At 43.8% G+C, this 17,815-nt stretch overlaps 1 protein-coding gene across 4 annotated transcripts in view; it reads right to left on the bottom strand.

The window, feature by feature from the left end:
* Nucleotides 1–16,508, bottom strand: part of rols (zinc-RING finger and ankyrin repeat domain-containing protein rolling pebbles) — a 656,798-nt gene extending 640,290 nt beyond the window's left edge. Inside the window, exons 1-2 of one of the 4 annotated variants that reach the window (XM_080284584.1) lie at nt 16,378–16,508; nt 10,677–10,742 (exon numbers count right to left, since the gene is read on the bottom strand). In XM_080284584.1, the coding sequence (XP_080140710.1) occupies nt 10,677–10,739 (63 nt within the window). In that variant the 5' untranslated portion in view covers nt 10,740–10,742; nt 16,378–16,508. Of the gene's footprint in view, nt 1–10,676; nt 10,743–13,736; nt 13,859–16,377 lie in introns of those variants that run through there. The other 3 variants (XM_080284583.1, XM_080284586.1, XM_080284587.1) reach the window with 3 other exon arrangements.
* Nucleotides 16,509–17,815: the final 1,307 nt, after the last annotated feature.

The raw sequence follows: 17,815 nt of genomic DNA, 5'->3' as shown, positions 1-17,815 counted from the left end.
ATTATTATTATTGTTATTATTATTATTATTATTTCATGTATTATTATTATTATTAGTCCATCTATCTACCTATCTATTGCCAGACGCCTTCATCCCGTAAGGGGTGGCCACAAATAAATCGCCTCCGCGTCACCATGTCCCCCGCCATTTCACTGCTCTGCTCCCAGCTCACACCCTCCTCTCTCATATACCTCTCCACTCCATCCCTCACACACACACACACACACACACACACACACACATATATATATATACTGTTTCACTTCTACTGTTAACACTTCCTCCCTCCCCCTCCACCACACACGCGAACTGCAGTGTCAAAGTACCGTGCGTGGGAACCGTGCTGCTGGTGTGGGTAGGTCATTCGCACAGTAGAATACGTTGCTACTTAGCCACGCTCGGAGAGAGGGAGAGCAAGGATGGGGTGGGGGTTGGAAATGGGGGAAGGATTGCAGGTCGAGGTGTTAGCGAAATCTATTTAAATCAATGAACTCTGTCACCATGTCAGTGATGCATGTCTTAAATATGTAAATAAATACTGCAGAGGAATAATGTGTGTGTGTGTGTGTGTGTGTGTGTGTGTGTGTGTGTGTGTGTGTGTGTGTTCTTACCTAATTGTATCTTTACAGGAATGAGTCAAGCTCGTACTGTCCCGTGTCTTAAACCATTTTTATCGTACATATCCTTAAATTTATGAATAGTTTTGGCACACACTGTTTCATTCGGTAGTGCATTCCACTGATCAATTGCCCTATTTGGGAAACTGAATTCCTTTACGTCTGTCTTTATCGCCTGCGTGTGTGTAATTCACCGGGTCGGTCAGGGTCACTTGATGGTCGTGATCGTCAGCTTTTACCCTCCCGGAAGGGAGCTTTGAGCTCATATAGTCCGATCTAGGGACAAGGCTGTAACCTTCACACACGCACACACCCGTCCCCTTGCTCCAGGGGGACAGTAACCACCCACTTCGTCAGTGAAACTTTTCGCAACCAACTCCCGTCCACCAGTTGGCAAGCGGGAACGTTACCACTGCACCAGCGAGCGGTGTGTGTGTGTGTGTGTGTGTGAAAAATGCTATGCTATGGGCCCCCACGCTTTCATTTTTATTGCTACTGCCCTAAATATTGCGTATACGGTCGTGTTAAACTTATCACACACATCACGCCTTACTAAGAAATATATATGTTATTGTAAGTGTCTGCAGGCGCGGGAAGTAACGAACGTTCCCCAATTCTTAAAAAAAAAAAAAAAAATGCGTATATCAGGAATCATTAACGAATTTTCATATATTTACGAGAAATTATTTGTTATACGTTCATTTTCTACAATTGTGCCGTTTTCTGAAGTGGTATGGGTGGCGTTTCAGTAATTCGAAAGGATAAAACTGCATGGAACCACAATATTTGAGGTAAGTGAAACGCGGCCAGTCACTCAACGCAGCCAGTGTCTCTGTGATTCAGTGGGGGAGACGTTGGCTTGAACTGGTGGACACTTTTTGTTATTTTTTTTTCATGTAGAATATATTGTCAACATGTCTACTGACGAGATTTACAAACAGGAATGATTTAAGAGTCACAAGGACTGTAAAAGAGTGTTAATCCCTAAGAGGTGATTACGCCAGGAGAATATGAAATCACAACTGCGCAGTATTGAGGACAACAATGGCTGGCATCTGCAACGTAGCGAAGTAAGTCATTGCGATTTATTTTTTTCCTAGTGTCAGCATTGTCAGCGTTATTTTGAGTACTGGAATTTCGTGTAAAGTGACGTGTTTTGTGACGTAGCATATGCCTGGCTCTGTTCTTCGTGTTCTTATATATCGATTGTTCAGAATTGTCGTCATCGCTTATCACCATTATTATTATTATTATTATTTTTATTATAGTGGTAGGTGGGGGCGCTCACCATCCACTCACTCGATGTACTGTAGTGCTGCTGTCAGGTGTCTGCCCTTTCCTCTCCTCCATCCTTCTTTCCTTCCATCCTCTTCTGTCTATCCTTCATTCTTTCCTCGTCCTTATGCTACGGGTGACTTTACACTCTTCTGTATTTCCTTCATTCTTTCCTCTTCCTTCTGCCTGTGGGTGACTCTGCACTGAGTGACAAGCCAGATGGTTTCGTGTACACCAGGAAACCATTTACTACGCTAGGTGGTAACCATATAACCAAATTTTGGCGCCTGGTGTTTTAATGAGTAATTCTTGCGCTCCAATCGGATTGAGCCGGTGAATGTTTATATCCAAGGGGTGGTTGGGGTTTATTGCTCATGTAATGCCACTCAGGGATGAGTGAGTTTGGTCACTCATCTTAAATGTCGGGACTAACTGCCTAGGCCCGGGATCCTACGCTCCTCATGAGGCAATGTAGGACTGAATGATGGATGGATGTATGGATTATTATTATTATTATTATTATTATTATTATTCGCTCATCACCATTATTATTATTTTTTATTATTATTATATTATTTGGTGGAGGTGGTGGTGGTAGTGTTTCCTGATTGTTAGTTCTTATCGTCGTCTCCGTTGCTCATCACCATCGTTATTATTATTATTATTATTATTATTTGTTTACTGATTAATCGCCACCATCATCATCGTTGTTGCTATTGTTGTTGTTCATTATTATTATTATTATTATTATTATTAATTGGCATTATTTCTTTTTACTGATTATTTATTCTTATCTTCATCTTCTGTTACCTGTGTTGTCGTTATTATTATTATTATTATTATTATTATTGTTATACCAGTGTCATCTTTTTTTTTTCTGTGACACTGGGTGGGGGTGAGGGAGGGGCTAGGTGGGGGAGGGAGGGGATGGTTATACGAATGCCCCTCAACTCCCTGTCGCCCGGAAGGAGGATGGTGGCTTCAGGAAAAGGGCCACAAGTGCAGTGTACCGGGTTCGCTTTTTAGATGATCTTGTAATATCAACGGAAGCAACAACAACAACAACAACAATAATAATAATAATAATAATAATAATAATAATAACGGAATAACGTAACAACAATAATAATAATAACAGAAATATAAAAAAATAACACTGACAAGAGCAACAATAACAGTAATAATAAAACAAATCACAACAATGACAAAAAATAACAAACAATAACAAGATACATTTATTCCGGTATTGGAACTGGCTAAGAGGGTGTATGTAGGTGAGGTGGAGGGAGGGGAAGACCGAGGATGAGGTGGAGAGATGGAGTTAAGAGGTATACGAGGGAAGGGGGAGTGTGTTTTGGGGAGGGCAGTCAAGTGGGGTGGGTGACAGCGACTTGGAGGCGTTTTGTCTGCGGCCACCCTTTGCGGGATTAGGGCGTCGGGCTATAGATAGATAGGTAGAGAACTGGCTTCCTGGGTTTCTTCCTTTACTATTTTTTATTTTTTTTATACTAGGAAGAAGGAACCAAAGGCCACGAGCCCGCAATAACTGCTCCTTCCAAGAGAAAAACAAAATACAAGAGAGAGCCAAATTCAAGATCCGATCATTTCGAGATGCCTGGACACACTGCGTTTGAAAGACTGGAGATCGTAGGAAGCAGGAAATACAGACAGAGGGAGACAGTTCCAGAGTTGACCTGTTGCATACGTCAATAAATTAATCAATGTACTTTAATACTTCCCTCGCCGCTGTATCTCGAAAATAATGGCAGTCAAATTCCAACCTCCCCATAAAAAAAAAAAAATAAAAAAATAAAACTGACTATGGCCTACAGTCGCTTACTATTTAGAGCAACAACAACAAATTTGGTGTCAATGATTCTGGTGGTGTGGTGTGGTAGTGTGGTGTGGTGGTGGTGTGGTGGTGGTGGTGTGGTGGTGGTGGTGTGGTGGTGGTGGTGTGGTAGTGGTGGTGTGGTGGTGGTGGTGTGGTAGTGGTGGTGTGGTGGTGGTGGTGTGGTAGTGCCAACCGCAAGTTTGTCCACTTTGGCACCACACCAACTCTACCACAAGTCACATCGGTTCTCACGGTCACCATACCCTGCATCACTACCACAACTACCACTCATCACAAGCACAATACATTCACTTCATCATCACTACCACCACAATCACCACAACTACACTCCTTCTATTCTAACTTGGCGTAAAATTGCCGTAGAGTTATAAAAACACTAGAATATTATGTTAGTCACGAAGAAGTGCTGTGTAAAGGATGTAGAGCAGTAGTATTGTTTTTTCTGCCACTGAGCTACGTGAAATAAGCAGTAAGAGGAGAGAGAGCGAGAGACTGACGGGGAGAGTGCATGTGAATGAGGTGGAGGGGGAGAAGGAGGGGGAGGTCAAGGATGAGATGGAGGGATGGAGTGGAGAGGTATATGAGAGAGGAGGGGGGGGGTGAGCTGGGGGCAGGGCAATGAAATGGCGGAGGACAGCGACACGGAGGCGATTTGTTTGTGGCCACCCCTTACGAGATTAAGGCGTCTGGCAATAGATAGATGGATAGGACGGAAATCTAGGCCAAGTTAGAGTGAACATAGTATAGTTTCTTTATCATAACAACAAACCACAGTGACTATGGAAAATACACACCAAAAAATGCGTCATTGTGCTGAAGAGGTTAATGGAAATCTAAGAACAGGAAAAGATACCACAACTCTTTATTGTCCTGTCAACTTCAGTCCTGTCATCTCTCCGTTTTTCCTCTCCTCTCCCCTCCACTCTTCTCCCCTCTTCTTTTTTCCTCTCCCCTCCTCTCTTCTCCCCTCTTGTTTTTTCCTCTCCCCTCCTCTCTTCTCCCCTCTTGTTTTTTCCTCTCCCCTCCTCTCTTCTCCCCTCTTCTTTTTTCCTCTCCTCTCTTCTCCCCTCTTCTTTTTTCCTCTCCCCTCCTCTCTTCTCTCTTCATCTTTTTTCCTCTCCTCTCTTCTCCCCTCTTCTTTTTTCCTCTCCTCTCCTCTCTTCACCCCTCTTCTCTTTTCCTCTCCTCCTCTCCTCTGTTATTCTCTTCTCTCCTCCCCTCTCTTTTCTTTTCCTCCCCTCTCCTCTCTCCTACTCCTTTATCTCCCCTCTCCTCGTTTCTCCCCTTTTCCTCCCGTCTCATTCCTCTCTGCCTTCACCTGGCATACCCCGGGAAGAGAGGCATGCTAGAAATGTCCCTCACCACCCCTGTCACCCCTCACCCCCCACCCCCACTCCCAGACGCCTCCCCCTCACCCCCAGTCCCTCACCCCCTCCCAGATCCCTCCCCCTCCCTCTGTCACCCCCCACCTCCTCCTAGTCCCCCACCCCCGCCAAAACCCCTCCCCCTCCCTCCCACGCCCCCAACTCGTGCCTAATACGAGTCTGACAGCTGCTATTTGGAAGCTCGTTGGCTAGCTGTCCCTCTCTCTCTCTCTCTCTCTCTCAGATAATACACGAAATTACTTATTACCAGCTTCCATTTCTCCTGTGCTTAATTCAGAGAGAGAGAGAGAGAGAGAGAGAGAGAGAGAGAGAGAGAGACAGACAGACAGAGAGAGACAGAAAGATTTCACCTATGCGCCGTCCACTTTTACCTGTGTAGAGTGCTAGTCACGAAGAAGTGCCATGGGAAGGATGCAGAGTCGTAATACTGTCTCATTCTGCTCTTGTGTAGCATGAGATCTGGCTAACACTACCGCAGAATATGTTGCTAGTCACGAAGAAGTGTTGTTGGGAAGGACGCAGAGCCATAGTATTAGTCAAGTTAGTTTCTTCAGTGTGTGTGTGTGTGTGTGTGTGTGTGTGTGCAATATTTCCTGTCCTTCAAGCATACATTGTGGACACGCCCTCCTAAGGCTGTATCTCCCTGTTTACGACCTTCAGTCTTTTAGAAGCCAGGCATCTCGAAATTAACACATCTTGCTTTTGTCTTGTTTTTCTCGTTTTTTTTCTTTGTTTTTTTCTTGTTTTTCTCTCTTGTTTTTGTCTTGTTTTTCTCTTGTTTTTGTCTTTTGTTTGTTGTTTTTCTCTTGTTTTTGTCTTTTTTGTCTTGTTTTTGTCTCTTGTTTTTTCTCTAGTTTTTCCCGGGATAAGCAACTTCTCAGAGGATATTTATCTTTTTTTTTTCTTTTTACGTCAATGGGAGGGCAGACCTGAGAGAGAGAGAGAGAAACTAACATAGGAGGGCATCGCGAGAGAGAGAGAGAGAGAGAGAGAGAGAGAGAGAGAGAGAGAGAGAGAGAGAGAGAGAGAGAGAGAGAGTATCGCGGGGTCTGAGGGTCAACAAGTGGAATGATGTACACAAACACACATGCTATGCAAATACAAACACACATGGTATGCAAATACAAACACACGCTGTGCAGATACAAACACACACGCTATGCAAAGACACACATACACATGCTATGCAAATACAGTACACACACACACGCTATGCAGATACAAACACACACGCTATGCAAATACAAACAAACGCTATGCAAATACAAACAAACGCTATGCAAATACACACACACGCTGTGTAAATAAACACACACACGCTATGCAGATACAAACACACACGCTATGCAAATACAAACACACACTATGCAAATACACGCTATGCAAATACAAACACACGCTATGCAAATACAAACACACGCTATGCAAATACAAACACACACGCTATGCAAATACAAACACACACGCTACGCAAACACACACGCTATGCAAACACAAACACACACGCTATGCAAACAAACACACGCTATGCAAATCTCCCCCAAGCAACACACGCTGTGTTGGCGTGGCGGCGATAGCGTAGGCGGTGGGGGAGAAGGGAGGGGGGATGGTAACAAGAGGAGGGAGGGGAGGAAGGGAGGGGAGGGGAGGAAGAGAGGGGAGGGGCATAATCTGGGGGAGGGGTCGTGAGTTGGCAACAAGGCGTGGTATGTCAATGGTTGCCAACAGCTCATTTAAGACCTGACAGGGGGATGGACACTGAGGAATAGAAGGACAATTGGGTTCCCTGCCTTAACCCTTGAAGCGCCAGTCATATTCTTTGCATTTTATTTCGGTAAATATCAGATAATTTTAATACGGTAAATAAGAAAATGAAAACTAGGGGGCAAAAATAAAAATAAAAAGTCAAGAATATTATACAAAGGAGTTATTTGAGAGGAGCGTGTGGAGTTACGTGAGAGACTGACAAATGGGGATGTGAAGCAGCGTTGTGCTGTGGATGTGGATGTGATAGGAAGCGTTAGGAGAAACACGCCAGGGCTCTTGTTGGGCCAGCCACAGCTCGCAAATGCGATTTTTTTTTTTTTTTTTTTTCCCCTTTGGCGAACAAATTTTACATGGAAGTCGCCTTTTGGCGAGGAGAAAGTACTATACATCCACTTCAAAACCCAGAAAAGTTCAAAATAAGTAAATCTCAATTGAACAAAAAAGCACGTTGTGATCGATTATTAAGTCTCCTTCTCGCCATTGTGAATGTTTAAAACCTCATTATGTGATTGTAATCATCACAGTGGGTAAATAGCTATTATATTGCTCAAACAATTTCTGCTGGTAGTCACTTTGGCTGCTAAAAATATATTTGGCTCGTAAATCTGAAACCTTAGGAGCCAAATGGCTGGCAGCCATCAGCAGTTAGCAAGAACCTTGCACGCTGGGGTGTTTTGGCCATGTGGAGAGAATGGAGAGTGAGAGACTGACGAGGAGAGTGTATGTGAGGTGGAGTGGGGAAGAGGAGACCGAGGATGAGATGGAGGGATGGAGTGGAGAGGTATATGAGAGAGGGGGGTGTGAGCTGGGAGCAGGGCAATGAAATGGCGGGGAAGCCACATGGAGGCGATTTGTTTGTGGCCACCCCTTTCGGGATTAAGGCGTCTGGCCATGAATAGATAGATGAATACATTTTTGGTTAGAGCTGATAACTTGGAGCTTTTTTCACCAGCTTATGACGGGCGATCTCATTTGGCTAAACTACTATGAACCAGCTGTCTCCAAAAATAAATAGCTAAGGAAAAGGTGCTAGGGAGCTTCCTTTAACCGTCGAAATCTGGGGACCACTGACTTCGGAAGAATGGTGGAGAAACGCACTTCAAAATAAATAAATAAATAAATAAATAAAATCACGGGTTAATCAGCCACAGAGTTAAGCACAGAGGAAAAACTCGAAGGAAAAAACATCACGTAAACTCCACACAAGCACCACATCACAGCAAAATCACATCACAGAATTTGGCAACAGCACTATTTGAGAGAGAAAATCATGGTAGAACGATACAAACACGTGAGAAAGTTGGCAATAAATTCACGTCAAAGAGCAAAAATACTGTACAAATATTTATGGTGAAATGAAACCGTGCATGAGGAAGTTACTATGTTCGTGGAAGTGTGTGCGTGAGAAAATCCGTTAAAAGTGTCCATGATGAAAGTGTCCAAAGATATCGGTGACGAGGGCTATAAGAAGCTGATGACGAAGGTGTTCAAAAACATGTATGACAGAGGACGTCAGTTAATATATTCATACATGGACGAAAAATCGTTTTAGTGCAGGACATTTTCATAATAAAAGTAATGAAAGAAATCGCAAACTACCAAATTTAAACATGTATTTCTAGACATGAATAAAAGCTGTGTACATTAGCCAGAAAAAGTATGTAATCGTTATACACTCGTCGCCTTTCGGCTGAATACTGGTCGGAAACAACACTATAGAGATTTTCTATTCCCGATGTTATTCAGGAGTCATGCCAGTGATCTGTCCTGACGACCAGAATGTCCTGTGCACAGCTGGTGTATTTAATGGGGTTTTATGGGGTAGGCACCGAATAAGTTACCACTGTGAAAGTAAAAAGGTGTCCTAGTGGTCAGAAGCAGTCATATCTATCTATCTATCTATATATAACTACAGTAATGACGCTTGATACACATACGCAGCTAATACTCCTTTTCTTTTGAGTGCGAGTTATCAGTACCGAGTATTCGACTTTATAAATGCCTTTTTTTTTTTTTTTTAGAACATTACTATTTTAGATAAATATGCATTACCACAAATGAACACGGCACGACTGCAGTTAAAATAGATCAAACCAACTGGAACTACTCAGTCACTATTTCGCTTGCTACATCACGCCTTCCACTTTTGCATGAAAATACAAAGCTTCCAGCCTTCGATAATTCATGTTTGTTTAACATTCTGGGGACAATAACGCTTAAGTAAGGTCGTGTCCTCCGAAGGAAACCTGGTTGAGGACAATGAAAAGAGAAGCAGGAGAGGAGTGTTGGTGGGACCTGAAGGAGATGGCAAGAGACAAATATTGGTGGAGAGAGTTCATCGAGGCCCTATGCATCCCGTGGGGTGCCACAGGAAATGATTGATTGATTGATTGAAGGTCGTGTCCTTTATACGGCCAGAAATTGTTCACGATTAATTATACTTACGGAAATGTCTCGCTCAACGTATAACCAACCATGCTATGAACTGACCTTGATCGTATCTTTATTCTCTCGCGTAATGACTTCACGCGTGTATTGTGAATCGAATTCTAGGTAGATGAGGCTTCGTAACACCTCTTCCTTAGCAATTTATTTTGCACATTACACCTTAACATTCTCTTGCATGTTTCTTTATATCGTTTTAACATCAACACTGTTTGCATCAATAACACAATAATAAGATGTAATATGCAGAATAAATAGCTTAGGAAGATGTGTTACGTATGTTCTAGAGCCACACAGGCAAACGAGCCCCTGACTATAACAATTCCAGGCCACTGTGCTTCCATATGTTCAAATATTTACGCTCATGTTATTAGCCACACACACACACACACACACACACACACACACACACACACACACACACACACACACACACACACACACACACACACAACCAGGAACAAGAAAACCACAGAAAATGTAATCGTTTTCCCCATCAGCTGTCTTGGTAAAAATGAGCCAACATTGTAAATTAAACACTCACTGTGAATCTTGTTTGGCCATGTGGAGAGGATGGAGAGCGAGAGACTAACGAGGAGAGTATGCGAGTGAGGTGGAGGAGGGAAGAGGGAGGGGGAGGCAGGGGATGAGATGGAGGGATGGAGAGGAGAGGTATATGAGAGAGGGAGAGGCCGAGGATGAGACGGAGGGATGGAGTGGAGAGGTATATGAGAGAGGGAGAGGCCGAGGATGAGATGGAGGGATGGAGTGGAGAGGTATATGAGAGAGGGGTAGGCTGAAGATGAGACGGAGGGATGGAGTGGAAAGGTATATGAGAGAGGGCTGTGTGAGCTGGTAGCAGGGCAGTGAAATGGCCGGGGACAGGGCGCCATGGAGGCGATTTGTTTGTGGCCACCCCTTACGGGATTAAGGCGTCTGGCAATAGATAAATAGATAGTGAATTTTATCTCAGTATTTTCAGTCTGGTTTCAAGTATATGTAATTTTGTATACGCCAAATGACGAGCAGTTATGTATGCTAAACTCGGGAGGAAAATCGCTTAATACTTCATTTCTGCTTATTTTCCTCTATTAATATTCCAAAACTAAGAGAGACGATCTGTTTCTCAGCGCATATATAATTTCCTGTGATACTGTGCGTCTGGGAGGAAAGCAGTGGGCATGCCTAAAAGTGGGGTGGGTGCAGTGAAATAGCAGGCGAATTATGTAAACACGAATGGCGGGTAAAGGCGTGCGTGAGGGGAAAAGCCTAGCCACACACACGCAACCACACGCACACACACGAGGATCATTATTATTATTATTATTTTACCTTCTTCCACCTGCTGAGGACCCAGTTAGCTACAGCCTGGAGACCCACGCAGGTTGAGATCATCACCTGCAGGCAACGAACTCAGTCAGTCGACCCAGATGGCAAAATACACTAATTTCTCACATCGGGCTCTTGACTAAACACTCGTAGGTATAAACTCCGCTGTTCATGTGTTTCAAAGCTGCCTCGTACTGCTTCCTCACTGACAGTATGGATATTCGATTGCAAGCGACTGTTTAGCTCGTGTACGGCTATAAACAGCTTAAAAGCAGGGATGGTGTTTCAATTCACTACGTCTATACAACTGTTTTCCACGTATTCTCCATTATCACACTCCAGCACCACAGACGACACCTAACTCCATGACAGAGGCTGGCAACCTGCGGCTCCAGAAGCTTCATAAATAATAATTTATTCTTTCAGAACGAAGGCCTCACATAACAATATTGAAGCATACTGAATAAATTACAAAATACATTATCATATTTTGTTTCGCTTTGTGAATACAAGTAGATCGAACAATATCACAGTAATGTTTTATTTAGATTTAAAAGTACAGTACTGTGGATTTCGGTTTGAAACAGTTTTTTATATTGCGGTTCCGAGAGTACTACATTTTTATGAAACTTTAAAATAAATAGCTCTTCCAGCTTGAAGGGTTGCTGACCTCTGCTCTAGGATGTGTGCAGGCAAAATACTAGTAAAACAAAAATTGATAAATAAAACGAAATGCTCTACTTCATGACAGGTTTAAAGCACAAAACACTCCTTTCTGATTTCACATATTACGCATTATGAGCAACTTCAAGAGAAAAATAAGTTTAATCTATCAGTGAAACAATTTTAACTCACACGAGCAATGAAGCACGTGGGATGTCCTAGCACGCGACTCCCTAACACCTTTCCCTTACCGTTGTATTTAGCTTACTGCTCCTGATTCCCTACTGTCCTCTTTTGTACCACTCATTCAAACACTAATAAAGGCTACTCAGCATAAATAGCATACAAACTGCTGTTAACCAACTGCCTCCAAAAATACAGTAAATAGCTAAGGAAGAGGCTGGGAGTTTTCTTAACCGTCGAGAATACGGGCATCATTCCTATCAGATGCATGGTGAGGAAACGCGCTTAAAAAAGAAATAAATCAACAAATCAGCAATAAAGATACAGCTTTGATTCGTAACGTCTACAAGATCAAATTTTCCACCCCGTCTCTTCATCTCCGTGGGCACACACAGACCGTTGGTATTTGAGTCCTGACAAAGACAACGGTTCCAACAGGATTACGGCTACACTCGCAACCCTATCTAAGTTCTCTTTTAAAAACTGCTCTCTTTTGGAGGGTGATATCTTCATTTTTGTAACATTTAATAATACATACACATCGATTTTTTTTTTTTCCATAGAATTTCAATACGGTAAAAAATTAGGCTATACAGTCTTTTTTCTTTAACTTTTGTCTTCGTCTGTCACCTGTCTTTGGAAACTAAAATGAAATAAACGGGGAAGGGGGAAGCGAAAAATGCAGAGGAAAACACGGAGAAGAGCAGAGGGAAAAAAACGAAAGACTGTAATGGGAAAACGCAAAAAAAAAAAAAGGGGAAAAGCGCAAGAAATGTAATGGGAAAACGCGAAAAATGTAAAAGTAGGAAAACGCGAAAAATGTGAATGGAAAAACGCGAAAAATGGAAAGGGGAAAACGCGAAAAATGTAAAGGGGAACACGCGAAAAATGTAACTGCGATCTGCGAGACTCCCTGATCTGTCCCTAATCTAACTAGTGGCAATGGGGGAAATGGGAACTGGAAAAAATGGTGAAACTGGGAAAATGGGGAGGTCGAAATTCACGAGAAATTATAAAATAGGGAAAAAAATTGAAGTATGTGAGATTTTGAAGACTCCATGATTCGTAGATTTGTAACGGAATGAAAAAAAAAAATGGGGAAAGGAAAAATGGGGAACTCAAAAATATGGGAAAATGGAGAAAGAAGAATAATGGAGAAAATATGAAAAATGTAGCTGAGATGTGTGACTCCATTTTTGTGACTAGTCTGCCCGGAAAAAACAATGAATAGAAAATGGGAAAAAAGGGAAAATGAATAAGAGAATGCAAGGAAAATGGGAAAAAGGGGGCAATGGAACTTAGATGTGTGAGGCTAAAAGGTGAGCGTGCAAGGAAGAAAATAGGTCTTATTCTTTGTGGCTGGAGATTTCTCAACACCTCCTCCATTGCGATTCATTTATGCACATCTCAATTACCGGTCACCTCTTGTTTGTTACAGATGCAGACCATGTTGATATTGTTATTACTGTTGTCATTAGCAGTAGTAGTAGTGGTAGTAATAGTAGTAGTAGTAGTAGTAGTAGCAGCAGCAGCAGTAGCAGTGACTAAGGATGGTCAGAGGCATCTAGGTGCTGATTGGAACTTAGGAATTCAAAGACAGATATGTGAGTGATAAGGTAAAGACATGGGTAGAAGAAATTCATACATTATCCAGTCACGTAAAAACAACCCTAAGCAGCATACAGCACATTTACCTATGGTGTAAAGCACAAATGGACCTTCATGATGAGGACCATACCGGACATTGAGTTGCTGCTACAACCACTGGAGGATGCAATCAGGGATTATTCCTCCCATCTCTAACCAATGGCCACATCCCCACACCAGAAGAGAGGGACCTTCTAGCACTACCACCCAGGATGGGAGGCCTTGGCATTATAAATCCAGTAGCCGTGGCAAGCAATGAACACAGAAATTCACTCAGGCTCTCCGAATCCTTGTCACAGAAGATTTGCGCCCAGGTTGAGATGAGTGAAATCGACAGCCAAAGGCATAAAGACACAGATAAGGAGCGTGAAGCAAGACAAAAGGACGTGCTGCAGCACATAACCGAACACCTAACACCAGACCAGTGCAGTAGAGTTGAAATTGCACAGGAGGTTGGGGCATCGAACTGGCTGACAACCCTGCTTCTCAAGGCAAAAGGCTTCCGTTTCAACAAACACGAATTTATCGACGCCATAGACTTGAGATATGGATGGCCAATAGAGAACCTACCTCAGCACTGCCTGTGGCACTGCTTTTGGTGCAAACCATGCAATGGTATGCAAGAAGGGAGGCTTTGTTTGCATCCGACACGATGAAGTACGCGACCTCACTGCCAAAATGCTGCAGAAAATATGCCATGATGTCACGACTGAGCCAGCTCTGCTACCCCTGGACGGCAAGCACTTCACCCACAGAACAGCAAACACATCAAATGATGCAAGAGTGGATGTCAGTGCTTGAGGTTTCAGGACACGTGGGCAGAGGGCGTTCTTCGACATCAGGATATTCAATCCCATGGCAGCATGTCATCGTGAACTGTCTCTCGAAGCTGCACACAAAAGGAATGAACAAGAAAAAAACAGAAACTATCAAGAAAGGATCCAACATGTGGACCACGGTCGATTCACTCCCCTTGTGTTCATAACATGAAGTGGGATGGGTCCAGAGGCAGAGAGATTCTACTTGAGACCGGCAGAGGTTCTTTCTGAGAAGAAACGTCAACCTTTCTGTTTGGCCAGGGTGAGATGTGGACTGTCATTCTCCCTCGTGAGGTCTGCTCTGCTATGTCTCAGGGGCACAAGATCATCAGCCCTCAGGCCTGTCTCTCTGGCGGGTATGGATTACGAAGCTACAGTGGTCGAGAGTCGCATAGACCAGCGACTCCAATAGTTTAATGTCTTTATTTACACTGTAATATCAACAAATACAAACTAAAGTAATAATAGTAATAGTAGATGGTTGGTAACCACAGCCGTTGGCGTGCTTGGGGCCAACGGATTGTAATATGAGGGTTAGTGTTAACCTTCACATTACAACTCCAAATGGTGAACTGTATTAGCAGGGTTGGTGCTGATCTTCACAATATAACTCCCCAATGGATGGAGGTGATTTTTATGAAAAAATAGTAGTAGTAGTAGCGGCAGCAGCAGTAGTGATAGTAGTAGAAGTAGTAGTAGCAGCAGCAGTAGTGATAATAGTAGTAGTAATAGTAGAAGAAGAAGGAGAAGTAGCAGCAGTGGTAGTAGTAGTAGTAGTAGTTGTAATATTAGTAGTAGTAGCTGCAACCCCAGGCTTATCTAAACACGAACCTGGTGGACTGCAGGCTGAAGTTGTCCATCTCCTGCAGTCCACCATCGTCCTTGCTGGGGATAGGGAGGGGAGTGAGGGATGTTTGTATAACCGGGCAGCTCCACCACCCAGTCATAGCAGAACCACCACCTGAAGGCATCCCTCTCCAGCACTTATCGACATTAAAACGATATGTATGGGAAGCAACAGTCTCAAGCTTTGTTAACTGAAATAAATCGCTAAGGAAGAGGCGCTACGAAGCCTCCCATACCATTTAAAATAGAGCACGATGGTGGGAATGGTGACGAGATGCCACATAAGGAATTAACCCTCACAAAAAAAATAATACCGAAACCGTCACTTAATTTTGTCACTTAAAATTTTACCAGAATAGGTCACCAAAAATACGACAGGATAAAACAGCATCCTCAGTAACGTATATATGGTTCCTCATGATAAAAATAATAATACAGGAAAAAAGAAACTAGGAGGCTATCCAAGGGCCAATTTTGAGTAAACACACAAAATCTACTGTATATTAACCTGGGTTCAGTGCACACCCGGTACTCAGCTACAATTACTGATGACCTTGTGGGTAATAATTGTGTACCTCATCATTAACTCAGAAGGCCATAGTAACTGTAGCTTCATCTATCTATCTATTGCCAGACACCATAATCCCGTAAAGGGTGGCCATTTGACACTGAGTTAGTTGTTTTACAGGGAGGGGCACCAACCCTCCACCAACCCACTTGTTGACACGTAGGGAGCACGTATGGTTTGGTTATATGGTTACCACCCAGCGTTGTAAATGGTTTCTTGGCTTACAGGAAACCATTTGCCTTGTCACTCAAAATAAAGCCACCTGTAAAGGAAAAAGAAGTGACAGGAAAGATAGAAGGAATAGGAAGAGAGGAGGGCAGGCACAGAAAAAGAAAGATAAAAGCTAAGGAAGTAGGCAGTACTACATCAAGTGAGTGGATGATGTAGCTTCATGATTTAGAGAATTGTTTACCCAATACCAGCCCAGGAATAACCCCCTACTATAAATAAATAAATAAATCTCTCGAGGTGCCCTGTATTTAGTTCTATTTTACCTCTCCTTTGACATTATGCAGCTCGAGGGAGACTTACCACACTGGAGGGGTCAGCTCCAGTCTCCATTAACCCCTCTACTGCTGTGGTGCTCTTCTTAGCGGAATAAAATGGTCTGGCAGTAGCGGGAATCAAAATTACGTTAAACTAGGGCCTGCATTCAAGGTTGTGCAGACTTCGAATCACATTTTCCTTAGCGATTTATTTTGCCTGCTACATCTTGAGACCGCATGAAGAACACGGGGTATAATATACAGAATGAATCGCTGAGGCATAGGTGTTACCAAATTTCCAAGGCCACTTAAATTTCAGAGTATAAACTGTAAGACTACAAAAATAAAGTAATAAATATAGTGCTTAAAATCCATGAAACCAGCAGAACACTTGAACGAGTATATTCCGAGACGATTTTAGGAGGTGCCGCCACGAAGGCCACGGCTGCGACCCCACACCTACACAGCAAGAGCAATATATGACCTGCACTGACCTGGATGGGCAGGGAAGTACAACGTCCCCGGACCGGGACCCTGCTGGGTCCTGGCTCCCTGGGGTCTGCCCAGGACTCAGTCGTTACTAAGTTCGCGTTATTGGTTCGGAAGTGTCGTGGTCGAAATTGGGTTCGTCGGGGCAGATGAGACACACACACACACACACAGCAACACTCGGGCACACACACTGGCAGGCGCACCAGCCAACACCCACACCGCTACCCTGCCCCGCCCCAAGACACGCCTACCCTACCCTACCCTACCATCCCTCCCCTCCTTCCATCTTTCCCTAAAACACGCTTCCCTTTCCCCCCATATCTTACCCTTCCTACCCCCTGCCCTTGACACGCCCAGCTTGCTGAAGACCGCCCGTCCGTCCCTTCCTCAACAGAACAGTCTCCCACCCTGCCCTGCCCTGCCCTGCCCTGCCCAATCCTCACCTCCTATTCCCTGCCCTAGACACGCCCACCCTCATATTCTCCCTACTTAATCCCATCCCACCCTCCCTCTTGCGCTATACACGCCGTCCCACCTTTTCTCCCTCTCCACACTCTCCTGCACTCCCCTCCCCCCCAGCCGAACCGAGGTCTTCCCGGCCACGGCCGAACCATCTCTCCTGCCTTCCTCTTGCCCTGCACACGCCTCCCTTCTTTCCTTCCTTGCTTCTCCCTCCCCTCCTCCTTTGGCCTATGCTTGCCCTCCCACAGCATCTCTCATGCTTGAAAAAAATAATTATAATAATAACAATGATAAAATAAAAACGTCATAGATGTGAAAGGATTGGCGATGATATGCCAAGAGAGAGAGAGAGAGAGAGAGAGAGAGAGAATCAACGTCATGGCCAGTGAAATGGGTCGCACACAAATTCTCTCATCATTCAAGACCCCGGAATCCTGACTCCACCTCACGGACATGGCCATTTTCTGGGGGGTTGGGTGGGGTGGGGTGGGGTGGGGAGTTACTTATCCAAGGGTGCGTTTCGTATTGCCTGTCAGTTGAATCCATCCATTGACTACCAGATTACAATAGGGGATGGCAAATATTTATCTTATATACATCATTCAGCCAGCTCTATCCCCCTTGCAGTTCCCTAGCCTCACCAGTCGCTGTCTCTTTCTCCCTCACTTATCACCGTCTTCTGATTGACCTACCGTGCCACCTACCTTGTTAGCGTCTTATACAGTTCATCCAAATAATTCCCTCGCCTCACCAGCCTCCGTATCTTTCCCACAAACCCATTTTTCACCTTCACCCACCTTCTCGACCTAACAAGCCTCCCCCCTACCTTCAGACATGACTCACATATGCCCTTCTTATCATTTTATTTACATCCTTTCTCTCCATGTGACAGTACACTACATTTTGAGCTAAAACAACTTCTAAAATCTTTATACCATGTTCTATCACCTTTCTTCCTCTATAGCTTCCACACTCCAA

The sequence above is a fragment of the Coenobita brevimanus genome, chromosome 102, assembly GCF_032717465.1.
Source record: "Coenobita brevimanus isolate Jiangsu-jjx chromosome 102, ASM3271746v2, whole genome shotgun sequence".
Taxonomy (NCBI): Eukaryota; Metazoa; Arthropoda; class Malacostraca; order Decapoda; family Coenobitidae; genus Coenobita; species Coenobita brevimanus.
This window is presented reverse-complemented; position numbering and strand designations above follow the sequence as displayed.